Source organism: Fonsecaea multimorphosa (assembly GCF_000836435.1).
Source record: "Fonsecaea multimorphosa CBS 102226 unplaced genomic scaffold supercont1.41, whole genome shotgun sequence".
Lineage (NCBI taxonomy): Eukaryota > Fungi > Ascomycota > Eurotiomycetes > Chaetothyriales > Herpotrichiellaceae > Fonsecaea > Fonsecaea multimorphosa.
In genome coordinates, this window is record NW_015971675.1 from 130,691 (window position 1) to 156,766 (window position 26,076).

Here is a 26,076-nt window from a genome sequence, read left to right on the forward strand (position 1 = left end):
CCCGGGTGCCCTTTTGAGGAGCATGGGAAGAGGTGTCCCGGAGAAGCGGGTCTTGATGCACAGCCCATCGAACCTCGTGCGGTCCGCACGTCCCGACATAGCCTTGTTCGTCCCACCCGTACCGCCTCCTTGTGAGATGATCCCTCTTTACCAGCCACGGAGCTCCCAAATGTCCAAGGCCATGGCACACCAAGCTCCAGCAATAAGACTAAGGCATGCAGTCTTCGAGATTTGTAGTAGCTCGACTGAATCCTAGTCAGAACACCATCTTTGGTTCATTCGGAGCAGCTTTGCACGGAGAGGAAACGATGGCAACGACCAAAATGCACACATTTTACCCAACTCAATCGAAGACATGCCTCCCACAGGAAGTTGAGGCAGTTACCACAAGTGACGGTCAGCACCCAATAGATATAACGACAGAAAAGCGTATTACCCGCAAACTGGACCTCCACATTATTCCATGGTTATTCTTCATGTGGTATGCTCTACCAACTTGTCCAAGGCTAAACAGTTTCCGACAAGACCTAACAACACGTTGTGCAGGTTCTTCGGATCCCTAGATCGAGCGAACATTGGCAACGCCAGTATTGCCGGTCTCTCCAAGGACTTGAAATTGGAAAATGTCCAGTTCAACGTGGCGCTCTTGATTTTCTACATCCCTTACGTCGTCATTGACATACCGTCGAACTTGGTGATCAAACATTTTCAAGCGGGCTACTATCTCCCAGCTCTTATCATTGTCTGGGTCAGTCTGGGCCCCGTAACCACCAGTATCAGCTCGATCTAACGCTTTGGTGCAGGGACTTACCTGCACATGCATGGGATTTGTCAAATCTTATGGAGGTCTTATCGCCGGTCGCGCAATTCTGGGCATGTGTGAAGGCGGACTCATAGGCGGGATACTAATCTATCTTGCCCTGTTCTACCGGCGACAGCAATTGCTGACCAGGGTCGGGCTCTTCGCAAGTGCCGCTCCACTTGCAATTGCTTTCGGTGGACTATTGGCAACGGGGTTGTCCAAAATATCTTGTGGAGGATACAACGGTATACCAGAGAATGAGCGGGAGCGAGTGCGTTCGAAGTCTTCGCTAACCCTGGCGCGCAGGTTGGCCGTGGATCTTCTTCGTCGAGGGGGCCATCACAGTAGCCTACGGCATCCTTACGCTCTTTTTCTTGCCACATACACCTGCACAGGCAAAATTCTTCAACGCGCAAGACCGAGACGTTGCCGTTCGCCGCATGAAAGAGGACGCGGACGGCGCCATGGCGGCTGATGAAGCGGGCGATGAGCATTTCAAATGGCATTGGGTTCGCATGGCACTGAAAAGCCCCAACACCATTATTTGCTCCCTAGGATGGTTTTTCTTGCTTATCTCGATCTATGTACGTGTCCTGGTGCCGCTCCTCGACGAAACATTTCACTGACCAATTTTGCAAGAGTTATGCGCTTTTCCTGCCGACCATCATTCATGAACTTGGCTATTCCGCGGTCCACGCACAGCTGCTTACCGGTGAGTTGCTCGAGATTGCTTTGCAGTACAAAACTGAGACGTCATGACAGTGCCGCCAAACATTTGTGGTTTTGTCGCCATCTTGGTTCTCTCAACCTGGTCTGATAAGGTCAAGGCTCGGGGCCCGTTCATTGTCGGTGGTTGTATTCTTGCCATCGCCGGGTACATCATGCTTCTGGCTGCGGAGAGTCCAGCAGTGAAATACGGTGGAACGTTTTTGATCGCGACCGGCGTCTATCCAGGAACTCCGATGTCAGGACCTCCTTTCTCCCCTTCAGGTACCATAAAAAGTACTGACGTGAAGCAGTGTCCAGGGCTGGCTGGCCAACAACCTAGCACCACATTATGTTCGGGCCACGGGAATAGGTTTTCAAGTCACCGTCGCCAACTGTGCCGCCTTCATCGCCACATTTGCGTATTTATCCAAGGACGCGTAGGTAATAACCACGAGTGTCGCTGGCGTGAATGCTGACAGCGAATTTAGACCTCGATTTGTCCTTGGGCATAGCATCTCTATTGGCGGGCTTGGTCTCTGCAGTATTACAACCCTTCTGGGAATGGGTTATTGTCGATGGGAAAACGCACGGCGAGAGAATGGTGAAAGGAACCATCGACTGAGTGAGGAGCGAGTGGACCTACTCGGCCATCGCCATCCCAGCTTCCGGTAAGTGCGCTGGGGCATTCACTTTTGACCGTGTTACTTACCCGACCTTAGCTACACTATCTAGAACTCCAGCAGTCATAATACTGATGCTTTTCACATGCGGCGTGCTTATAATCTCGACGGCGTAGACAGATCCTGGTGACTCCTTCCTCAGAGCCGTCAATACCTCCAATCGACGTAATAGCGAGACAATCCCCGTCTTGCCCGTTGTGTCAGCTGTAGCTCCGGGACTATAGGAGAGTCTATCCTGGATTCGATTTCCCGGACGACAGCCGGAGGCACGAGAAAGCCCTGGTCTACCTACTACGTGAAGGACAACGGCTTATTGGTACCTGGGCCGGAATTCCATGCGGGATAGACGACGACGTTCAAACATGTAAAACGCGCCAAAGGGCCATGTTGTCTTTTAGGATGAGAGTTCCGAGTCCTTGACTTAGCTGAAAGACCGTGGTCGCCTTTTGAATATCCAGAATCGAACTACCCGAACCAGTTGATGGAGACAGAATATGTTTATCCTCTGGCGATGAATCGACAACCAAAGGTCCTCTGGGGCGAGTGCTGCGCTTGGATGGCCTCAATATTCGAGCCTCAGGCGTCTGGCCATCTGACCGTAAGTGAGGCTTATGGGGTGAGGGCGGCCCTTTCGTTTACCTTGAATACCAAATCCCAGGACCACACAAGACACGGTCATTCGAACAGGCAGCAATCGCAAGATTTGATAAGTGACAAGCGGCGAAAATCATTCGGGATCCTCCCATCAGGACCCCGGGCATGTCGAGAGGACCTTGTAAGATCACAAGTCAAGTCATGTCACGTCATCCTGCGAAGGCAACAGGTTTAACAAAGAGGGCTACCCGAGTCGGACCATGGCAGTGTGGTCTCCCTCGACGTGGGCTGAAATACCCTTGAATCGTGTCAGCCTTAGCAATGACAGTTACTCGGATGGCAAGGTCGAAACAAGTAGGATTTGTCAGTCCATACATATTCACCGCCGCGGGGGTGGACGATTTCGATCAGGTGAAACAAGCCCGCGGTTTTGTTTTCTCGTGGCGGCCGAAAAGTCCTGCGCGTACTCGAAATGGCCTTGGCCTTCGTCGATCGACAGCATTGTATGCTTGTAGTCAGATAAAGTAATATGTCTGACTGACGCAAGCAAGGCACAATGGGGCTGGCTGTGGAGGGATTAGTTTGGCGGAGAATTGATTTGCGGGCCAGGCCTCCATATGTAAAATGCTAAGTACTTGGGAAGTATGCCTGTATGCATGTTTTAAGGTACAAGGATACTATTAACATGTACCAAGATCATGGAGTCAAAATTTGGGTCTCATGGGTAAGGGCAACAGTTAAGCCAGCAAGAAGGCCGGCCCCACCGAGACCAGTCACTCGTGACTTAGACGTCAACGTTGGAAGAGGATGACACACCCCATTTCCCTTAGTAGGTCTTGATATTGTCGTAGCCCAGTCCCATGCCCTCCATACTGTAATAAATCTACCTAGGTAGGTAGATACACACAAACATAACTCCACATGCCTGCTACAAGCGGCTACATAGACAGCCCCATACAACCATACCCACATTACTTTAGGTACCTGGGTACTTATATACATGCAACTACACACTCTACGCAGATCCACCAAATGATATGAATATTTCTCATCTCTGCCCTCCCTCCATAGGGGTTTAATATTCCAAAGTAATATTCCCCTTGAGATACTCTACTTAGCACTCAGCTCTCCGTCGGAGAACACAGCCCCCCACACATACACATATACACCCAACCACAACATATGTACCCTCGTGCTCAGGCCAGGGAACCTCGATTCGCCGTTGGGCCAGCCACAAGGTAGCATGAGTGGACGCGAGTGACGCGAGTGACACGAGCTGACCCCCCGGGGGGGGGGAAGGGGGACTTTTCGCTGTAATATTAAACCACACCGACAACACTTTTGTGTGTTTGGGGGAACCATTTTTCAGCCTCGCGCACAGCCTCAGGGTCAAGAGCGCGCCACATAAGGCCCGGCCCTTAGAGAAGGGAGGCCGGGGGGGCCAAAATTCCGGCAATCTCAATAATCCCTCTTCCCCCTCATTTCACATTTTTCCCATCTTTTCTCTCCTCATTTGCTCCGGACGACGTGGCTCTCCGTACTCCGATCTCACGCAGATGAGGTCAGTCATCACGCAGGCGGCCGCAACGCCCTTTGGGAAAGAGAACACGTTTTGGGGGATTGGCGCGCCACATTAGGCGGGAAAGGTACTGTACTATTCATGTTCACATTGACTGAATAAACCTATCTACCCCTTTCCAAAGTCCCCCGAAAAGTCAGCCTTGCTTGCCTCCAACAGCAAATCTTCGCATCCGTTTCGTCACAAACAAATGCCACAATGCTGCCTGTCCATTCGTGTCATTGTCCCATCATCTGTGCCACAATTCAGCCCCCTCACTGTCGGGGGCATATCAGAGATTTCATCACCTCGAGTGAGATGATGACGACGGCCACAATAGAATAGATGAGTAATACTCAACCCAACCCATATTGCGCACTCCTCTTTTTTGGGGTGAATTGTCGACAGTGTGTTGCTTGCCACAATGATGTAAACGAGACAAACCATGAACAGTGCAAGAAAGACCAACAGTGTTGTCTTGGTCAAGACCAAAACAAGACGACCAACTGACCCCAGCTGGCGAACCCTGAGCCCGGCTGGACTGCTGCAAGTCGTGCTCCCCTTTCGTATCGGTTCATCGCTGGACCATCCAGTTGTGTGGTGTTTGTCGCTCACTCGTGGCGCCTTCTGTGTAGGGCCACCTGCGCTGTAGCGGCGGCATCATGTCTGTGTCATTGGTGATACATTCCACTCGATCCATAGTCCCATAACCCAAAAGTCAAAACTCCCCTATAACGCCCGAGTCCTTCACCGCCGTGTGGTGGTAAACCGCTGGCCAGGCTCAGCGACGATGACAACAGGCGTGCGATCATATCGTTCTCGCCGTCTCCTCTCCTCCTCGTCTCGGACATACAAACTGCCCTTTCCCTCGGTGTAGGCAACCGACTTGGGTCTCTCTCGGCGTTCATACCGCGTCCGGTCCTCAGCACGGTCATCATGGTAGACGACTCTTTCCTGTCTATCCCTCCGGCTGGAGTGAGGGATGATTTCAACCAAGTCGTAATCGTCGCGGACATAGCGTCTTTCTCGGTATCGGTCGTCACCGTGGTACTCTCTCCGTCGCGAGGGTGAAATAGGAGAGGAAGGTGAAACGACCTTGGCTGACTTGTCAACAGTCTCATGTCTCCTCGTGTTCTCGACGACCACAATCCTTGGCGCGTCCAGCCTCATACCCTTGTCAAACGCCTTGATGAGGGATTCGACGGCTTCGCAACCGGCAGGGACGTTGACTTGAACCCTTTTCCCTTTAGCTTTTTCGATGCGGGAGAAAGGCTTTCCGCCTTTGGCATAAAGGTAGTTGGCGACGTCCTTTGCAAATGATAGGCCCCTGCTGCATAAGGGTTTGTCTTTGGTGTAGGACTTGTAGGGGTCGAAACAGTGTTCACATCGTTCGGCGTGCTTGGCGAAGTGTTCCATGACAGAGAGCTCATCGTCAAGCGGCTCCCTACAGGAGACCTCCAACTCGTGCGCAAACTTGACATTGTTGGGGGGGCTAGGTCCTCTCGCCATCTTGTCGACTGGGGTCGAAGGTGACTTGAGAATGGGCGAAGGGGTCGGTGAGAAACTCAATGGAGGCGTTGACGGGGTGGTTTGAATATGAGCGTGATCCCTCTTCGGCCTCGGGGCGCGAGTAACAGTAATGTACTCGTAGGCGGGAGTCAGTGCGTCTGAAGTATGGGACCGCTTGGGGTAATAGTAGTAGGTGGTTGAGCGTGAAGACGACAGCGTGACGGCGGGTGGATGGATTGGAATGAGATGTATTGGCAGCCTGGTCGACTGTGACGAGGTCGAGGGCAACGCGCCTGTGGGAGAGTGGATGGGTGTTTCGGTGAATCGAGTCAATGTGAAATGTGTTTGATGGAAGGAGAGAATTCAATGAGACCAAGAGGGGGGAAGCATAGACGAGATATAGCCTCGAGGTGGCATGAGCCAATTGAGGTGAGGACACATTCGTGCATTGTCAAGCATATTGAAGGATGGACTTTCGGAGGGACTTTGGTTGGCAGCCTGGTCAAGAGTTAAACCGCAAAAGGAAAACAGGTGGAGCAGGAGGAGCAGGAGGAGGACCAAATCGCCAGGCTGCCATAAGGGCCAAGACAGGCATCATCAGCATCAGATGGAGGGGACAGTGTCCCCCGCCGTGACTCATGATAGGCCACAGGGGCCACAGGGCCAGGAGGGGCACCAGGGCCTTTACAACAATTCAATGCGTTTCCGGGTGGTAGACACCCTGGCGTGCCTGGTTGACCCGAGACGACATGGGCGGGAAACAGGCATGAACCATAGTTTTGGGGCCAAAGGGGGCGTGCGCGGTAGGATGATGATGGTGGTGATGGTGGTGATGATGATGATGATGGAAGAGGCGGGTAGTACGAGGTACTCGTGATGCGAGGACTGGGGATGGAGGGACAGTGAAACAAACATGTTTGATAGAGGCAGGCGTAGGTAGGTGGTGTCTGTAGCAGCCCTGGGGCGAGGCGGTGGGCGGTGTTCCTTACCCAGGTAGGTGCCCTTAGCCAGAGGTCGCTTAGTGAGTCCCTGGTGGTCCTGGTGGTGGTGGTGGTGGCCGGCGAGCCGGCTGCCTGCTTCGCCTCAACGGCGGAGAGTCTCGAGGCCCGCTCGTTATTGGAGGTTATTGGAGGTTATAGGGTTGCCGCTTGTCACACCGGTCGACCCTCAACCAAGCGGCGTACAAGCGGCGGCACCTGGCACCTGCAGCATCTCATGTACGTTGCAGTCATAGCTGAGGAATTACTCAAGCCCAGTCATAATCCAAGGGCCTTTGCATGCATGGCCCAGGCCCATACAGTGCCGGGAAATTATCATTCCACCCTCAACGACACCCACCCCATCATTGAGTCTCATGGTGATCATCCATTGACGCCAGACTCTGGGTCAGCTGGCCGGGGATCCAAGTGCGCCTTGCCAGAATGTGGCCGGCGATAAAAAAGAAAGACAATCGAGTGCATCTCAGCACTGCCATGATCGAGCAAATGCGCCGGCACCAGCCGATTCTCTCCCGAACCCCGCATTGTCGCTGGATCCCATTGGCGCTTGGCCTCAGCCATCTGGTTGGCCTCTTTCTAAACTGTCTTTCCAACGCTCCTCTCTCACTTGTCTCTCACTTGACTCTCACCCACTTTATTCCTCCTCCTAAACCTCTTCCGCTTACCAAGTAAAAGTCCTCCAAAAGTCCCCCGGGCCCGTCCGCAGTTTCGGATTCGTGCTCAGCCCTGCATGCATGATGAATGGATTAGAGTACTACTCGGTATTATCTGCATGATGAAGATTCGAGAGGTCCCTCATTGCATCGGCTAAATTACCTATTCCTCAATTCTGTCACCCTCTTTGTGAGTACCTGTGCCTTAGTACCGGTAGTCAACGCAGGGCGGATTGTCGATCACTTGTCGAGATCAACACCAAGCCTCACTTCTGAGATGTCAAACTGGCCTCCGTGTATCACTCATAGGCTTGGGATCCCAAAGTCGAGTGACCCGTCGATCGGTCCCTCAATAATGCTCAAGATTCGACCCTCAGGAGTCTGTGCACGAACACGAGATGTTGCGTATCAAGCATCTCTCTGCTCCCTTTCATATTCGGGAGGGGTTATCAATACAGGGGAGGTCCAAGTACAACCGCTAATTTCCGTTGCATGTGTTTAGCAGGACCTCGGACTCAGCCACCGTCAACTATTACCAAGCACACCTCATGGCTACATACGAGAACTCAGACCTGGACGCTGTCGTGTTCTCTTCCCTGCTCTCCCTGGCCCCCAATGTCGGTCGCTTACCATTCCGTGGCAGTATCTTCCCTGAACAAGGTGCCGTCACCATCAGGTGTGAACTTACCTGGACAAAAGCCGCGTCAACCTCGAAAATGTCCTTGTGACACCCCATCCCGCCAGTTTCATCCTCACCTCGCTTCTACCTGTCCGGCTCCGCCATCCGTTATCCGAGCGCCCGACTTCTGTGCGGTGACTGTACTTTCCATTTTCACTCTGGCACTTTGTTTCTTCTAGAACGTATCCAGGTATGGTGTCCACCTAGCACGCAATCTTAACCTGCCGACCTGCATGAACGCCGCAGCGTCCTTTCTGCACAACACCGCCCCCTTTCTATCCACTCCAGTCAGGTCCCGTTTGTTTGTTCAAGCAGTATATCACAGGTATACTGGTCCCACCTTTCATCTCAGAGCCTCACTTCCTCTGCGATACGAGTAGCTACAAAAAAGCCGAGTGACATTCCGATGCTACCCGTCAACGGCTGTAACACCACCTCGCGCCTTTCGTTGCGAGGATGGTGCTCGTATTCTCGAACTATCCAGTTCAGCTCCCTGACCAAGATGACGATGCACTTCATCCGGCCGTGGACTGCCGGGGATCCCAAGAATCTCTCTTCCGCTTCCGCCATGTCCTTGGTCTCCACGCATGGAGTCGTTTACCAGCGGCATCATCGGTCTTCTCGCATTGCATCCTCGTCACGAGGATCAAGGTGCACTCGTTATCAAGGTCCTGGCACTAACTTTCAAGATACCTCGTGTTTGCCCCCAATCTATCTGCAATGCCAAACCCCGCTTGGCTGTGACCGGTTGGAAGTTTTTGCTCGTGAAGAAAGCCTCACAACATACTTCTCACCGTGTTTGCGCCAGGTTGGGGTTGCACGCAGGCGCTAACCAAAGGTCAGCGCCCCTGAACATGGGCCACTACACCGGACCTCCTGAAAGGCGTCCTCTGCGACAAGGTATGTGAACGTCACCACCTTTGAGGCTCGGAAAGTTGCATATCCGGCGATTCATGAATCCATTGACTTTAGCTGCAAGCGAGACTATGGCTATGCTGGATCTGTCAAAAATCTCCTGCCTGCTCCGATGTTGTTCTGCCTCTAGGCAGCACAGGGGTTTTCCATCTGCTTGGGGAATCAGCGTACCTCCTAGGCCAGGAGTCTTTGCGGCTCAAGCGGAACTCTGGCGGGCAGACTGCCAGGCTTACTCACGCTGTGGGAAGCCGGGTTGATTGAGTTGCAAACTTGATCATGTGGGTTGCCCTTTAGATGGCACGGTATCGCAGGCTATGACCAACCCAGAAGGCACTGCGGAATTAGTGAGGCAATCCAACCCTGGTTCAATCTTCAGGAATACTCTATCGAAGATGAACCTGTGTCCGGGACCGGTGAGGCATCGGCCTCCACCTCAACCGAACAATGGGTCTGAAGAATACAAACAACCCTCTTTCTGCACAGCCTTCTCCGCCTGCGGCAGACGAGCATCCTCTGTTGGGGTACATTCATTCATTCATTCATTCATACGTCAGAAAGAAAATCCAGAGTCCGCGCAAGGCTGAAACCCCCAATGTCCTCGACCGGAGACGACGAAGCCCGTGACGTGCCTCCTACCGGAGATTCCACAGCCATCCACTGCAGGACAACCAATCTAACGATATCCCCGACCAAAAGTGCGGTAGGCGTCACCTGACGTTTTCTCCGGGTTGGCATAATACAGCAGCGAGACATACCAACACCTCGTGCCTCCCCGCCAGTCCCCGATTTCCGAGCCAGCTTTGAAATATTGCCTCCTTGAAGAGGCAGACTAGCAGCGCCCACACGGCGAAATGGGCACAGAAAGACTCTAGGCAAGGAACACGAGCACAAAGGTCGTATTTCTCGTTTGACTTGCGCCTTGAACTGTAGGACAGAAGGAAGACAAACCCCAAAGAATGACAACGCCCGACGGAAATGGCGCGCGCCGGATTTTGCTATGAGTAGATAGATGGTTTCCTGCAAACGCTTTGGCTTGAGTTCCATTCCATTCCATTCCATCGTTCATTCATTCATTACATACTCGAACATGACCATCTGAAATTTCGCCTAGGCAGATGTGGCCCCCTTTTTTCCCTGCTTCTCACCGCTGTTCTCAAGAAAACAGATCCCATGAGCACATCTCGTAATTTCAATTCCGACCTCCCCTGTTTCCCTTCTCCCGTGGCCTACCTACTACCCATCGCTTGAAACACGAAACAAATCCTTAATGAGAACGACGCATATACGCCCACTCACTCCAAGAGAAAACCCCCTTTTTCCAGCAGGCAGAATTAGGTTGCCTACAACCTGATTTTGCCTAGCCTTCTCCTCCTCCTCCTTTTCCTCCTTCTTCACCGCAGAGCCTCACCCATCCGTGAATCATTCGCTCACAGCAACCACAATCTTGCCCCTCGCATGGCCCGTCTTGAGCTTCTCAAACGCCCTGGGCGCGTCCTCCATCGGGACGACCTCATCCACCACGGCCTTGACCTTCCGCTGTGCCATCCAGCCGGCAATCCGCGCCAGCTGCGCCGCGTCGCTCGACACCATCAGCACGTGGAGCTTGCGCTTCCCACCGCCCAGGAAGCCCGGCCACAGCATCTTCATGACCATTTGCAGCGCCGCGGACGCGGAGATGCCGGCGCCGACCTGGACGTATTTTGCGCGTGGGGTGGTGAAGTGGTGGCATTGCCAGTAGAGGGCGTCCGAGTTGCCGACGTTGTCGACCACGAGGTCGAATTTGTTGCTGCTCTCGTAGGGGGATGACGATGATGACACCCCCGTAGAAGTAGTGTCAGGAGTAGTAGACATCTTCTTCAAGGCACCCAAGACATCCTGCTGTGTGTAATCCAGCACCTCATCCGCGCCGAGACTCTTGCACAGCTCGGCGTTCCTGCCCGAGCAGCTCGCCACGACGTAGCACCCGAGGGCTTTTGCGATCTGGATGGCCCAGACGCCCACGCCGCCGCTGCCGCCGTTGATGAACACCCTGGATGGTCGGGGTCTTTTGCCGCCGCTGCTGCTTCCTCCCCCTCCTCCTTCTATTCCTCCTTCCGTCGGGACATTCGGCACAATGGCCTGATACGCCGTGAGGCCCACGGTGGCAACACCCGCGGCGTCCTGCAACGTAACCCCCTCAGGCACCGCCGCCAATCCCGCCCTGCGCGCGACAGTGTACTCAGCCAGGGTGCCGAACTGGGTCGGGCTGTCCAGACGACCAAACACCAGTTGGCCGACCTTGACATCCGATCCAGAGGCGGCGCTGGCGGCGCCAGCAGGAGTAGTAGGACTATCAGAAACAGGACCGGCGGCAGGGAAAGGGACCGGGGGCCCGGTATGACCAGGAGGAGTATTCCCGACCGCCACGACTCTCCCCGCGAAATCCAGCCCAGGCGAACTGGGCGTCTTGATCGCCAGACGTCCCACCACGGGCAACTCGGCGATCTTGTAGTCCACCGGGTTCAGCGCCGCCGCGACTACCTGGACGAGCACCCTGTCTGGGCCTAGGGACTTGGCCGCGTCGTGAGGCGGCACCGGCAGCGGTGCAGAGTTGTTGAGGAAGAGGTTCTTCTCCAGCCCGCCGTGCGTCGAGGTGAATTGCCAGGCGCGCATCGTTGGCGGGAGTGCCGGGGCGGAGGTTGTGGATGATGAAGACGCCATCTTCCTTCCTTCCTCTCTTTGCGTTGCTTTACCTGAATTACTGTCTCTCTCTCTCTCACACACACTCCACTGTGTCTTCCCTGCGCGGCTAGAAATTGTGTTGTTAGACCTCTGCTGGTTGATGGCGACCTCGTCACTTCTTGAAATCAAGATGTTGAGCTACATATATTGTCGAGCACTTGGCTGGTAGAAGATCCTGGTTCATTTACAGTCTCTACATGTAAGCACAAGTACTTGTAGGGATTTGCATTGATAGTCAGTGGTGTGATAATGGCGAGAGATGCTACAGTCCATCATTGACAATTGAAAAGTACGTCATCATCTCGCCTAATGGGCTGGTGCTGCTTCACTGACACCAGCGGCCTGTCCAGACGTCAATATTGGGTTCGTCCACCTCTAACATAGCAGAAGGCGGAGTTCCTTGACCGCCAAGCTCGAAACATCCCGTTACATGAATACAGGTACTGCCACTTCATTTTGAGTTAATGATCAACCTTTCCATAAACCCACCATTGGAAGAAAGTGTCCCAACCCACTGCCCATGTCAACGCAAGCCTGTCTACAGCGCCCGATGGCTACAATACACAGCGTAGGCAAAATAGAACGATGTCAGCCACATAGCACCTTCAGCGCTCAACCTAGGCACCATGGCTCTCTGCCGGCATGACCAAGCGACCCATTCGCCGCTTCTCCTCAATCCATCAATAGTGGTTCTGTAGCATCTCAGGCCTGGTTTGTCTTTGCGAGCAAGGCTGCACATTCGCTCACCCACTTATCCACCTCGGGTCTCTCTAAGTAGGCGTTGGTGTAGTCCACCAACTCTGGCATTTTGAGATAGTCATCTAGGTTGATATTGTGCTTTCCCGTCGACGCATTGAACCGGTAATAATAAGTTTTCCTGGTTGGGTCTCGCTCGTTGCGCTGTCGCATGTTCCGTTCGAAGTCGAGATGCTTGGCTTCGGTGTTGGTTGCAAAGGCCACTGTCTTCGTAATGGTATTGAAGAACTTAGCAATGCCAGATCCAAGTCGTTCCTTGTCGTCATCCTCGAGATGTGTCGTTCCTAAGCTGACGATGCACTTGATTCGGGGAGACGGAGCATCGCGCATGACAAGGTCATATCGGTTGTTCCACGCCTGGTCAATGGGGTTGTTGTTCAAGAGCCCGCCATCCCAGAAATCTAATCCTTGAATGCTCTCCTGGTTGAGATAAGTAGGTGCAGCAGAAGTTGCGCGGGCTGCCTCTTTGATGGTAACAGCATTGAAATTGAAGTCGGTAGCCCCCGTGGAAACCGGAAGCGGCGCGAATGGAGGGTCGTAATTGCGTAGCAAGATGCTCTCTCCTAGGTCGGCCAATGTCGCACACATGAACCTGCTTCCACTTAGTTTCAGGCGCGTTAAAACGTGACGGGCTAGTCTGAACTTACATCAGGCCTTTGCTCGGTTTGACGAGCACAGCATCTCCCTTTCTGGCCCGGTCATCATCATCCAGCGGAAATGTTCCAACCACTGTATCAATTGCCTTGTCAAGCGGCTTATGCGAAAATTGGGCGCGACCAGCGACGGCTTTGAGCGTGAGCCAGATATCTCCGATCCATTTCCCGAAAGCCCCGAGGCTGTTGAGACGAATGGATCCAAGCATTGGGCAGAATACCTGCTCGGCCAACTTTTGATACTGTGTGACCACATCGGTGCAGTTCATCTCAAGGCGAAATAACATAAGGGCAATGAGTCCACCGGTGCTTGTCCCTGCAGCAAGGTCGAAGTAATCGACAGGCTTTCTTTCCTCTGGGTCAGTCGGTTTGCCTTTCGAGAGATTTGCCTCGTTCTCCACATCGCGGACCCGGTCCATCTAATTCCAAGTAGGGTCAGTGTCCTTGCTCCAAAGATATATGACCAGATTTTGGAATTGGTATTGAATAATAGAATAAGACTAACACACAATTCTCTTGAGAATCGTCACCGACGATATTCCCTTCACACCACCGCCGTCGAAGGCCAAAATATTGTAAGCCCCAGTCGATCCCGACTTTGGGGGAGGGATTTTTGAAGGATCGCCTTTGAAGAACATGCTGGCCGACTTTGATGAACGTTTTGACTTGATCTTGATGCGTGGACCAGTGTAGGCAATCCGCCTCTCCAACAGGGGCTCCAGAAGTCGAAAACTGAACCTATATAGGCGAGCTGAGCTGAAGATCTTAGAAAGAGAAAAATCCAGGCTGGCCACTCGCAGAGAACACGTTGGTGCCTGGGAGGGCTGTGGTCCAAGCGCTATTCAGGAGTGCACAGTGGTGCACAACCTGTTGCTCAAGGGTGGAGGATTTGGGCACGCGGGAAGATGGCCAGGAAATGCTGGACAAGTGATGAGGGTGGGCGGACAACTGGAGTAGAGATATGTGCCAGGAACGAGGATGGTTTTGCTCAGGATTGTCTCGGGATGCCATTCCACCTGCAGGATGAAGATGGTGAATGGAACAAGACAGCAATTGGTGGTCGGTGGGAGCTTCCATTTCCGGTTGCAGAGGGTGTTCTTTCTCGTACCAGTGCCAGGTCCCAACGAACAGTCGAAGTAGGTGCGTCTTCGCTTCTTTGGGGCCATGTCGCTGTCTGATGGACTTATCACTCGCCCCAGCCCTCAAGCACCCTTCGCGTATGCTGAGCCCTTTTGTCCCAAATACAGCCACGTGCCTCAAATGCATCAGCCAATCAGCCGGCTTGTTCAGCCCCTGGCAACCACATCACAAGGTACAAAGGGTTTGTAAAAGGTCTGGTGAGAGCTGGAGGGGTCTCTTAGCGGCCTTCCAGAAACGCTCCATCCATCTGTCCTTGGAGCAATGCCTCAACATCAACTCGACCGCCAGCGAGATATCTCTCGCTGATGCCCAGGTTGATCCTCTTCTTCAACAATGCGTCCAACTCAGCTCGCCACCGAGAGAGCTGCTCTCTGCTAATTGCAGCGTGGTCCTTTTCCTTCTTGGTTCTTGCACCGCCTCTACCCCTTTTGCCTCTCTGGCCCTGATGCTCGAATTCTTCGCTATCATAGTCCACTCCCAACTCCTCCGCAGCAGTTCGCAGCCAATCTTCTTTGCTTGCTGTTTTCACCTTGGCCTGAGTTGCCTCGGTGATCTTCTGAGCGAGTGATACGTGTGGCTCCAGGCTTTGCATGAGTCGGCCTTCTAATTGAATTGTTTCCGGCGCCTCGCCACTTTTGTGCACTTCAGCAATCAGTCTTCTCACGCCAGCCACCTCGTCGGGTGAGCAGAGCAGGATCGATTGCCCTGACATCTCTGCACGAGCAGTCCTTCCGGATCGGTGGACATACATGTCCGCAGTATGGGGTACATGGTAATGGATAATGATTTCAATTCCCTTGATGTCAAGTCCTCGAGCCGCAACATCTGTGGCTACCAGGACGTTGCTTTGGCCGGCAAATCTTTCCAGAGATCGTAGTCGTGACTTCTGTGGCATGGTCGAATGTAAGCCGACTGCAGGTTGCTTCAAGGTTTGAAGCAGTGCCGTAACTCGCTTCACAGCGGAAATGCTGTTTGTGAAAACCAGCGTCTTTTTGTTGGGATTTTGCATCAGCAAGGTATAAAGAAACAGATCCTTTTTCATTGCAGGACATTCCACGATTGACTCTGCGAGTGCAGCAGCCATCTGAGAACTGGGATTGACGTCAACGAAGGTTGGCTTCTGTTCGCGGAACGAGAGCTTTCGCAGGAGATACTCCATCGACTGCTGGTTGGTGAGGAGATTGCTGTTGTTCATTCGACTCGCTGACTTGAGCTTGCCTGTGAGTTTTTGGTGCAGTCCCTTGTGAAACGTAGCAGAGAACACAAGAGTCTGCCTTGTCGAATCCGGCAACTCCTGCGGCGTGTCTTGATCCTCTTCCTCGTCCATGGTCTTCCGGTCAAGGATATCAAGAATATCTTCAACCTCTTTGAAGTGACCTTCGCTCAACAATCGGTCGGCTTCATCCACCACCAAGAATCGGATCTTCTTCAAACGATCCACCAATGCATCAACACCGCTGGCGGTAGAAGCATCATTCATTACTTCCCACAATCGCCCTGGGGTCGCGACCACAATATCGGCGTATTCCAGCTGTCGATGCTGCTTATAGATGGAAAGTCCTCCGGTCACAGCGACAATTCTGGGATGGTCGTCTAGACCTATACACAGTTCGTTCAGGTGTCTGTTGAGCTGCAATGCGAGCTCTCTCGTAGGTGCAAGAATGAGAGCCAGGATGGACTCCCTGCTTTTCGCCGAGGCCTTCGGTGCCGCATTCTCGCTCGAAAGCCAATATTCGAAAATTGGAATGCCAAATGCCAAAGTCTTCCCAGAACCGGTTACAGCCTTACCAATCACATCATGGCCTTGCATGATTGGAGGAATACTGGCGGCTTGTATGGGTGTAGGGCGAGCAAAGCCCAGTCTGGAGAGCTGCGAAAGGCTTGTTGGGGATAAGTCAAGAGCCTTCCAAGCTGACACATCGGTCCCGGGGTCTCCCAGGCTGTCTAGCAGAACATCAAACTTGACACTGGGGACAACGTCGTCTTCTCGTTTGGGCTTGCTCTTCGGCTTCGGTTTGTAGAGGTCTTTGTCCTTTTTGGAAGATCGCAAATTGTTCTTTGGAGAATCTGCTGGCGCGGTTGGCTTTGCTCTTTCCTTCTCCTCAATTTCTCCCCTTTCATCATCGAAACCCTGCCATTCTTGGTCGAGCTGTTGATTGCCGGCGGGGTCATCCACAGCTGCGAGTGATTTGGGACGAAACATCACATGGTGAGTGGTCTCATCCCGGACCACGTCGACATCCTCAATCTCTTCGAGACCAAAGAACCCTTCGGCGTCCTCCAGTCTTTTCGGCAGCGGGACTGTTTTCCATTTCAACGAGTCACCGCGTATCGCCGGCCCGTGGTACACCTGGCTCTTGGTCGACTGCGACACTTTCCGCCTCTTCGCACCATGCTGGACATTCTCAGACGCCGATGGTCCTCTTCTCTTTGCTGCTTTGGACATTGGGCTCCGCTGATCCGATCCGGTGCAGAAATCTGGGACGAGACGGAGAATTAGAGTCTGCAGCGAAAAAAAAGTTTGGCATGGGAAAATTCCTTTTGTCTGACAGCGAAGAATGCCAGCTCTGGCAGACCGAAAGACCTTCTAGAAGCACTGGAAAACGTCGTCTAGAGCACAATATGGGAAGAATCTCACTGGTAGTAGTGTGGCATCTCTCTGTCTGTCTATAGTTCCTACTATATGCAGTATTCCATATGCTTTACCGTGAATTGGGGGATATTTTCACCTGTCTACTGTTTTGGCGTCACCAACCGTCAGACCGAAATTTCCCGCGGTGCGATGTCTTGGCGTGACCGATTTTGCCCGAAGCATCGAACCAGTCTACGAGACTTTTAAACATTCGATTTTATTGTCGCCGTACGAAGAGCTACACTCAAGTATCTTCTCACACTTCCCTGGAATATTCGCTCTGACAATCATCCGCAAAATGGCTCACGATACATGGCAGAGCCCCCTGGCGGCTCGCTACGCCAGCAAAGAAATGCTCACTTTGTTCTCACCTCGAACTCGAGCCACAACCTGGCGCCAACTCTGGATCTGGCTCGCTGAAGCAGAGAAAGAACTGGGGCTTGACATCCCGGACGAGGCCATTACACAGATGGAGGCGGCTAAAGTCATGACGGACGATGACTTTCAGGTCGCGGCTGTGGAGGAGAAGCGCCGACGACACGACGTTATGGCCCACGTTCATGCCTTTGGTCAGCGGGCACCTGCAGCCGCCGGGAAGATACACCTGGGTGCCACTTCTTGCTACGTGACAGACAATGCGGACTTGATATTCCTGAGGGATGGACTGTCAATCCTGCTGCCGAAAATTGCCAAGTGTATCAAGAAGCTCTCAGATTTTGCGCTGCAACACAAGGCTATGCCTTGCCTGGGATTCACCCATGGTCAACCCGCTCAACCCATCACTGTTGGTCGTCGGGCTACGCAATGGATTGAGTCGCTACTCATGGATCTGAGGAATTTCGAACGTGCTCGGGCGGACCTCGTCTTCCGAGGCGTCAAAGGCACCACCGGAACCCAAGCCTCCTTCCTTGAGCTATTCCACGGCGACCACACAAAGGTGAAGCAGCTCGACCAATTGGTCACCAAAAAGGCCGGGTTCAGCAAACGCTCTATCGTGTCGGTACAGACCTATAATCGCAAAATTGATTTTGACATTGCCAACGTTTTGGCCTCGTTCGGTACCACCTGTGAGCACATAGGCACAGACCTGCGGCACTTGGCCATGCTGAAAGAAGTCGAGGAGCCCTTTGAGAAGGATCAAATTGGTTCATCCGCTATGGCATACAAGCGCAACCCCATGCGCTCGGAACGCATGTGTTCTCTTGCTAGGAAGTTGGTTTCGCTCGCCTCTGGCTTCGGGCAAACGTACGCTCACCAGTGGTTCGAAAGATCGTTGGACGACTCTGCAATCCGACGTATTGATATTCCTGAGATGTTTCTGATCGCCGACGCATTATGCATTCTGCTTGAAAACGTGTCCTCAGGCCTGGTCGTGTATCCACAAGTCATCAACGCCCGCCTGCAACAAGAGCTTCCCTTTATGGCCACTGAGACGATGATTATGCGCATGGCCGAAAAGGGCGCCAGTCGTCAAGAAACGCACGAACATATCCGAGTATTGTCTCATCAAGCCGGTGCGGTGGTGAAATTGGAGGGCCAAGCGAACGATCTTGTTGACCGGATCAAGAAGGAGAAGTTTTTCGAGCCTATCTGGGGCGAGTTGACACCAGAGGATTTGCTCAACCCATCAAAGTTCGTTGGCAGGTCAGCGGAACAGGTTGATGAATTTGTGGAAGAAGCAGTGGAACCGGCCTTGGAGCCTTACAAGGACCAGATTCTGAGCAGTGGCGCCGCAGAAATCAATGTCTGAGTGAGCAATAGGGAGGGGGTTAGTAAAGAGCTGTAGCAAGATGTCGTTGCTTGATTCGGGATACGGGACCCGTGGCGGCACAGGCCTCGGAATGCGCGAGGACAGAGTTGGGTACCAGTCGTGATGCCATAGACTCTCTGGGAAGAGAAGACTCCAGAGCCTAGTCTCAGCCTGAGACTGTGGGACTGATTTCGTCAAGTCATTTCTTGTATCATTTTCCATAGCCTCCGCTGCTTTTCCATGAGCTGGTCGCGAGAGGCTTCGGTCGTGACATGGTCCTTTTCAGCTGCGCCCGGAACATCTGATATTCCCATATTGCCCACATCCGCCAGGAAGTCGTCAATTCTCTGCTTCAGCTTGTCGCACTCGTCAATCTCTCTTTGTCCGTCTTCCAGTATCCCTTGCAGCATTTCCTTGACGCTCTCTCTTGCTTGATGGGGTCGGTAAATGTTAATTACCACGTGGATGTTCAACAGCAGCTGCCGTATGTCTTCCATCTTTTCCTCGTGCTTGGTCGGGTCAAGGGACAGGACACTCGTGAGTTCGAGGAAGTTCAGCAGCAGGGATTTCGTGAGGCGGCTGAGAAGGACAGCATGGTTGAGATTTGGATCATCTGGATTGAAGAGAAGTTGCTCTGTAGGCAAGGACGAGGGTTTGGTTGGATCAGTGACCTGCTTTTGGCCAAAAGTCGTGTAGTACTCTGCTGAGGCCGGGGGTGGAGGTGGAGGTCGCAGGTACGCCAGGTGAAGGGGAAGCTTTGGCTTCGGTTGGTCGTCGGAGGCAGACGATTCGATCTTTCTCAATTCCTCCTCGTTGGCGACTGTGAAATACCTCCAGAAAGGCGGAGGAGCGGGGAAAGGCGCCTCGGGCAGTGGTTGAGGTTGTTCTTGTTCTGCCATGATCTTGAAGGCGCATGATAGATGAAAGAAGGAGTGATGAAGCAGAACGGCGGCAGAAGATCAACCGTGCATGGTTCCGGACTGGCGAATAAGGAAGCCTCATTTGCGGGGATTGCGTACTACGCTAATCGTCTCCTTTCCCACGAATTCTTGACCTCGTGCCTCTTTAAACCCCATCTCACTTTCGTCCACGTTCGCATCGACATGGTCTGTCGCTAATCCGCAGATAATCCTCATCTCCACCATCATGAGGCAGGCAAAGATCGATGCGCCTGGCATGGTAGCAGCTATCCGGCGCTTCTGGCAACGGTCGTATGCGTCTGACTATGTTGGATTTGCCGTACTTTTGACGTTATATGTTTGTGTGAGTAGCATTCTGCTAGTTGTATATCTTCTGCTTAGACATCCAGGCGCAACTCTTTCTCGAACCAGTCCATCAGATGTTCCGTCTCGACAACCCAGCCAAACAGTATCCCTATGCCCAGGTCGAGCGGGTGTCCTCCGGAGAAAACGTCCTGCTCGCTGGAGTTGCTCCAGCCGTTCTTCTCGTCATATGGGCCATTGTTATGCGACCAGGAATCCATCATGCCCACGTTACGATCCTTGGCTTTCTCATCAGTCTCTTTCTGACCGCGCTGCTGACGGATATCATCAAGAACGCCATCGGCCGGCCACGTCCAGATCTGATTTCCCGCTGTAAGCCAGTGGCGGGAACACCGGAGCACGAGCTTGTCACCGTTGCGGTGTGCACCGAGACGAGACACCATACTCTGCACGATGGGTGGCGGAGTTTCCCAAGCGGCCACAGCAGCTGGGCATTTGCAGGACTGGGATACCTAGCTTTGTTCCTGGCAGGCAAACTGCATGTCTTTCGACCGCATGCAGATCTGGCCAGAATTTTGGTTTTCCTGGCGCCATTGACCGGGGCTGCACTGGTCGCGATGTCGCGATTAGCCGATTACAGACATGACATCTACGATGTTACTTGTGGCAGTCTCTTGGGCATGTCAGTGGCTTATTTTACATATCGGCGATACTTCCGTCCTCTGCGACATCCCAAATGTGACGAACCCTATCCGAACAGGGCAGACTATGCTATGGCGAGAGCGGCGAGAGCAACCAGAGCTGGTCCCAGAGATTTGGAACAACAATTGGCCGACGAATTTTCGTTGAGTGACCAGTCTGAGGATGAGGCCCAGGCTTATCTTTTGACAGAGTCCGCCCCTGCTCGGACAAGGGAGCATGTTGAAGCAGCGGAGCCACCATAGTATGGTACTTGTGAAAGAAATACATTTTCAAGTTATTGTCTGCAGCTAATTCAAATTGTTATTGTGTATCTCAGATTCATCAATCGTAGTCTTTCTTTCTTCTCTTCTGTTGCCGCCAAGACAAGACCGCTCAATTAACGCAGAGCTCATCAGTGATTCGTTGTTCAATCTCGTCGTCGAGCAACGCCATTTTCTCAACTCCATTCCCCCTTCCACATTCCCAATGCTTCCTGCCCAACTCTGCACGCTTTCTACCACTCCGAGATCCCTTTTAAGGCTTTGATCACATGACCGAGCACGGGATAATGCAGCAGTCACATTCAAATGACCCACAGTCGCAGGGAATGCAGGGTTCCGTGGGTCCTTTAACGCCTTTCTTGATGCTCGAGGTTGAGGAGGTGGATGGAGGCATTGTGGCGGCGCCCGAAATGCTTGAGCTGGGTAAATGTCAATTAGGGAAGGTTAAGCGAAGCGGGACATGTACCTTGTGATTGATTTGAGAGGTCTCGGAATGAGATTCGGATCGCGAGGTTCAAAAGCAGTAGTAGATGGGTTGAGGCTCGTGGTGGTTGTAAAAGTGAATGCGACTTGGACGGTGAACTTGAGACGAGTTGGAGTTGGAGTTGGAGTTGGAGTTGATGTGACGTCCTCAGCCATTTTTATGGGGTAGGTACAGCCGCGGGCGGCTCCCCCATTGACCAAGTTAATTCTGCGCTTGAACCACGCAAGCTGCAGGGGCTGGTGAGGCATAGGTGACCTCCCAGCGGGTCCTTTTCGCTAGGTACACTCTGCAGATTAACGAAACACCTTGCCTTGTTCCACCAGCAAACAAGGCCGACAGTACCTCGTACTTTCATCTCCTACGGAATACTCGGTACACAGTGTGGTGTCTCGACCGCACAGCCACTCTCCATGCACTCACTCCCACCCGATACGCAATCATACATGCATAGGTATGAATCCTGACTGTTCCCTTTGGAGAGCTGCCCCCGCCATTTTCACGAACAAGCTGCCCACTCCCTACGCACTACCTAGGTCTGCTTCAGATTTCGTCCATCAATGGCAGAACCCACCATGTCAGCCTTGTGCACTGCCAAGCCATGATGGGCCTGCAAATCGAGCAGATGATTTTCACATGCTTCGGTCCTTCGCAGTAGCCACCCAGTCAGAACCCACATGGGAATGACATCTTGCAGTGGGTCTGAGCAGAATCCGACGACCCGACGGGCCGTGAAAGAAATGGCAACGACTGTGAAGCGTAGCTGCGAAATGACGTCCGCTGTTGTAATATCTTTCTTACCTTTCCAGAGGACTATTCTTGTCGCTGTCTTGAGAAACCCATTTCTGCTTTTTGCTGTCGTGCTCGTCTCATGTCTGTGACAAGGCATCATTCCGTGAGCAGCTTCCACGAACCATGGCCTTCAGTCCCTTTTTCTGGCTCTACGCCATCCTCCAATGGGTTCTCGACAAGATATTTTCACCACACCCACCACCTCCTAATGCGCACCTCCGCCGTCCTAAGATTGCAGTGATTGGTGCCGGTCTTACCGGTGTCTCTGCGGCAGCCCATTGCGTTGGCCATGGCTTCGAGGTGACTATATTTGAAGCCGACGATGAGAAGCACGTCGGCGGGATATGGACACACGTGAACACAACTTCTGGTCTTCAAATCCACAGTGTCATGTATCGATTCCATCCTTCTGTTCATTGGAGTGGAGGATACCCGCACCAACACCAGATCGTCGATCAAGTCCAGCAGTTGTGGCACAGGTACGAACTCGATCAGAGAACGATCTTCAATACAAAGGTCGAGAAAGTCTACAAAGACAAGCAAGGCCGATGGATCATCAACAACCCCTCCAACGGCCGTTTTGATGGAATCATACCGGCGATTGGGACATGCGGAGCTCCGAAAATGGCTCACTTACCTGGCCAAGAGACCTTCAAGGGAGGCATCTTCCACTCTTCGGCCTTGGACGGTGTAGATGCGAAAGGAAAGAAGATCCTCATTGTTGGCGGCGGCGCAAGTGCGGTTGAAGCGTTGGAGTGGGCTGTCAATACAGGAGCTGCAGAAATCAAGGTGCTGGCTAGATCTGACAAGTGGATCATTCCCCGAAATGCGCTTGTGGACGCACTTCTTGCCTTCAACATATTCGGTCAAGAAACCCTGCTATCGTGGATTCCGGAGAACCTCCTGCGCTTATTCTTCTACCGCGACCTCAGAGATATAGCACCGGCAGATCAGGGCCTGTTCACGGAGACCCCCATGGTCAATTCGGAGATCTTCGAGCAGATACGTGCTGGAAAAGCAGCCTGGTTCCGAGGGGATATCGAGGAGGTCCGTGAGAACGGCATCTACTTCAATCACCGGGCAAAGGGTGTGCCTAAGGGAGGGCCCGGACGACATAAGCTGGTCGAGGGAGATGTGATCATCATGGCGACTGGCTACAAACGACCAAGCCTTGACTTTTTGCCTGACGAGGTCTTCGAAGACGGCTACCAACCTCCACGATGGTTTATACAATGCTTTCCGCCTGCGGCTCCTTCGATATGTGCAATCAACTCGACTTATGTATCGGCTATCGGGTAAGTGAAACAAGGCCTATTGTGATAACCATGGAAACTAACTCGTCGTTCCAGAACTGTTGGCAATTATCATATCGGAATCTACACGCGAATGCTTCTGATGTTCCTCGTCGACCCTCTGACAACTCCTCGCACTTGGTGGATGAAGCGATGGGTCGACTTTACCAGTACGATAAAGTCATTGGCTCCAACCAAAGCATTCGACTTCTTCACCTATTCCGAACTGCTCTACTGGTTCTGCTTTATCACGCTGATCAACCCGTTTAGATGGAAGTGGGCGCTTTTTGTGTTCTTTGGTATTGGGGAAAACTTGCCCGCCAGCATTGCGGAGGAAGAAGACAAGCTGAGGAACGAACTGGGATACGGCAAAAACAACCACCATGATTAGCCCTGGTGCACTTGGTCATGTCAATATGCGCGCACTGAATACATAAAAGGACTCGGGAGTGTACAGTACATACATAGTAGTATCTCGGTAGGGCTTTCTTGCGAAAGAAGTTCAAGCGAATGATTGGATTTCTGGTCTTCTATTCTCTTAGGTGCACGGAGCATACCAGTATGTACTGTCAGAAGTACCAAGAAGAACAGATTTGGAGCTACTAGTAACTGATGGTCAACCGGCGAAGGGTACAGGCGAGCGTGTAGCCAGCGGGCTGCACTGATACTTCACTCTGGAGAGCTGACCTGAGGCGCGTTATGAGGAATGACGTCATTGGGTGCTAGAAGCTCAGCCGAGCGTAACTGAACTTTCAACTCAAGCTCCTTCCACTTGATTCAAAGCTGCACTTTTATGCTCACCATGCAGCAAGAAAAACGCGTAGTATCGAGCCAAGTATCCTCGAACTTTGCATCTGCCTCAGCCACTCCACCTCAAGCCTACAACCTCTCTGCCCCCCAGCCAACCCGCACCTGTCACTGTTCACCGTAGCGGTACCCTACCTGCAGAACGACAGTAGAATTTCAGCTTCCACAAGAGCTTTTCCGGTCCTCTCATTCCTCGGTCCGTGGGAAGCTGTCTATCATGGATGATCCAGGTATGGTGGTCTGACCAATGACCAGCACTGCATGTGTTCAAAGTGATCAACCTCTGACCAAAAGTTCGTGAATGCAGTGGCGGACATCCCTCGGATCATCGAGACACTTTGTACCGCTCCACCAGCCATCCAAAGGGCAGCAATTGAGACCTACTTCACGCCGACCGCATCCTTCACGCATCCATTTTGTCGAACAGGGAGCTTTCCAGGATCAATATGGCTCATCATTATGGTTTACCGCTGGTACAAAATCCTCAGTCCTCATATTGACGTTGCTGTCGACGGAGTTGGTACGTATTTTCAGTTCGAGGAATGTGCCAAGTACATAGTAGTACTATGTATTGATGAGAAGCAGCATTCGACGAAAAGCACCTACGCCTCTACGTCTCCATCCACCAAAACTTCAAGCTCTGGGTGGTTCCCTTCTACAACGCCCCAGTCAAACTCGTCACCGTCCTCCAGTTGACAACGGACCCGACTCCGTTGCCGCCTGAACCCCAAGAGACGCTTGAGCCTATGACCGCAACTGAACTTGACAACGGGAAGGTCGACACGGGAGGCAATATCACGCCAAACTCGTCCCAAAGTGGCGCAACTGGACGCAAGCAGACACATGGATCTGGCTCCACTCATCTCACATTCCACAAAGAGGCCTACGATGGTGATAGCGACCAAGTTAAGTACTATATTCAATCGCAGAACGACCTGTATCAGACTACCGAGTTCATTAAATTCCTTGTCCCTTGGGGAATCGGAGTCTTCCTGGTGATCACCTGGCAATTTTGGGCAACAATTCTCTGTGTTATTGGCACCAAGACCTACGATCTCCTGATGTGGGTACCGCAAAAATTCTACCGCCAACACTTTGAGGTTTTCGACAACGATGAGAAAGCACACCCACATCTCGGTGCCGATTGAACAGATCTAGACCACAAAATGCTGAACAAGGACTTCGGACCCAACAACCGACAGACATTCTCCTCCTTCGAGGGACCTGTATATGGGCTGTCGAAGCGCGAGTCGCTCGCCGGAAGCGAATGGGACATGGCTAGGAATCGATTCAAATCGCAGATTGGTTCAACCCTACAAACCGATTCAACTCTACAAATCGGCTCAACTCTACGAACCGATTCAACCCTACAAATAGATTCGACTCTACACATCGATTTACCCTTATAAATCGGTTTAACCCTACAAATCGATACTTAAGTGGTACATTAAGCTAAAGGTCAGCTTGAAGTTTCAATTCCAATGCGTCGAATCGTGTGAGGTACTAAGTACTATGTAGCACTGCCAGTGGTGGTATTGGTACTATTAGTACTGCTCGAGGCTTAAGCACTAGTACGTAAGTGCTGGTAAGTACCAGCAGTGCTGGCACTACTATTGCCCTTAAATCGATCCGAGACCGGTCTGAGACCGGTCTAGCGCCCTCGAAGGGGGGGAGACCTTAGCACTAGTACTACTATGTACATAGTAGTACTAGTATTTCATGCCAGTCAATGTTTCAAAATGAGCACTGGCAGCTGGTGTTCAAAGTGCCG

The 26,076-nt window shown here is 52.5% G+C and overlaps 10 protein-coding genes across 10 annotated transcripts; 5 read left to right on the top strand and 5 right to left on the bottom strand.

The window, feature by feature from the left end:
- Window positions 1-308: 308 nt before the first annotated feature.
- Z520_11665 (uncharacterized protein) lies at window positions 309-2,242 on the top strand (the record flags this gene model as incomplete). Its single annotated transcript, XM_016782153.1, has 9 exons — window positions 309-481; window positions 547-748; window positions 804-1,047; window positions 1,109-1,386; window positions 1,442-1,514; window positions 1,565-1,766; window positions 1,822-1,947; window positions 1,999-2,178; window positions 2,230-2,242. The coding sequence occupies 9 exons, from the start codon at window positions 309-311 to the stop codon at window positions 2,240-2,242; spliced, it is 1,491 nt and encodes a 496-aa protein (XP_016626759.1).
- Window positions 2,243-5,089: 2,847 nt separating this feature from the next.
- On the bottom strand, window positions 5,090-5,851 carry Z520_11666 (uncharacterized protein; the record flags this gene model as incomplete). The annotated part of the gene is made up of 1 exon (XM_016782154.1): window positions 5,090-5,851. One exon carries the CDS (start codon window positions 5,849-5,851, stop codon window positions 5,090-5,092), a length of 762 nt encoding a protein of 253 aa, XP_016626760.1.
- A 4,664-nt stretch (window positions 5,852-10,515) lies between these two features.
- On the bottom strand, window positions 10,516-11,796 carry Z520_11667 (uncharacterized protein; the record flags this gene model as incomplete). The annotated part of the gene is made up of 1 exon (XM_016782155.1): window positions 10,516-11,796. One exon carries the CDS (start codon window positions 11,794-11,796, stop codon window positions 10,516-10,518), a length of 1,281 nt encoding a protein of 426 aa, XP_016626761.1.
- A 723-nt stretch (window positions 11,797-12,519) lies between these two features.
- On the bottom strand, window positions 12,520-13,864 carry Z520_11668 (uncharacterized protein; the record flags this gene model as incomplete). The annotated part of the gene is made up of 3 exons (XM_016782156.1): window positions 12,520-13,165; window positions 13,221-13,615; window positions 13,736-13,864. 3 exons carry the CDS (start codon window positions 13,862-13,864, stop codon window positions 12,520-12,522), a joined length of 1,170 nt encoding a protein of 389 aa, XP_016626762.1.
- Window positions 13,865-14,583: 719 nt separating this feature from the next.
- On the bottom strand, window positions 14,584-16,812 carry Z520_11669 (uncharacterized protein; the record flags this gene model as incomplete). The annotated part of the gene is made up of 1 exon (XM_016782157.1): window positions 14,584-16,812. The coding sequence occupies one exon, from the start codon at window positions 16,810-16,812 to the stop codon at window positions 14,584-14,586; it is 2,229 nt and encodes a 742-aa protein (XP_016626763.1).
- A 484-nt stretch (window positions 16,813-17,296) lies between these two features.
- Z520_11670 (uncharacterized protein) lies at window positions 17,297-18,748 on the top strand (the record flags this gene model as incomplete). The annotated part of the gene is made up of 1 exon (XM_016782158.1): window positions 17,297-18,748. The coding sequence occupies one exon, from the start codon at window positions 17,297-17,299 to the stop codon at window positions 18,746-18,748; it is 1,452 nt and encodes a 483-aa protein (XP_016626764.1).
- Window positions 18,749-18,942: 194 nt separating this feature from the next.
- Z520_11671 (uncharacterized protein) lies at window positions 18,943-19,647 on the bottom strand (the record flags this gene model as incomplete). Its single annotated transcript, XM_016782159.1, has 1 exon — window positions 18,943-19,647. One exon carries the CDS (start codon window positions 19,645-19,647, stop codon window positions 18,943-18,945), a length of 705 nt encoding a protein of 234 aa, XP_016626765.1.
- Window positions 19,648-19,894: 247 nt separating this feature from the next.
- Window positions 19,895-20,915, top strand: Z520_11672 (uncharacterized protein; the record flags this gene model as incomplete). The annotated part of the gene is made up of 2 exons (XM_016782160.1): window positions 19,895-20,011; window positions 20,058-20,915. 2 exons carry the CDS (start codon window positions 19,895-19,897, stop codon window positions 20,913-20,915), a joined length of 975 nt encoding a protein of 324 aa, XP_016626766.1.
- Window positions 20,916-22,329: 1,414 nt separating this feature from the next.
- On the top strand, window positions 22,330-23,889 carry Z520_11673 (uncharacterized protein; the record flags this gene model as incomplete). The annotated part of the gene is made up of 2 exons (XM_016782161.1): window positions 22,330-23,501; window positions 23,556-23,889. 2 exons carry the CDS (start codon window positions 22,330-22,332, stop codon window positions 23,887-23,889), a joined length of 1,506 nt encoding a protein of 501 aa, XP_016626767.1.
- A 633-nt stretch (window positions 23,890-24,522) lies between these two features.
- On the top strand, window positions 24,523-25,453 carry Z520_11674 (uncharacterized protein; the record flags this gene model as incomplete). The annotated part of the gene is made up of 3 exons (XM_016782162.1): window positions 24,523-24,535; window positions 24,613-24,825; window positions 24,891-25,453. 3 exons carry the CDS (start codon window positions 24,523-24,525, stop codon window positions 25,451-25,453), a joined length of 789 nt encoding a protein of 262 aa, XP_016626768.1.
- Window positions 25,454-26,076: the final 623 nt, after the last annotated feature.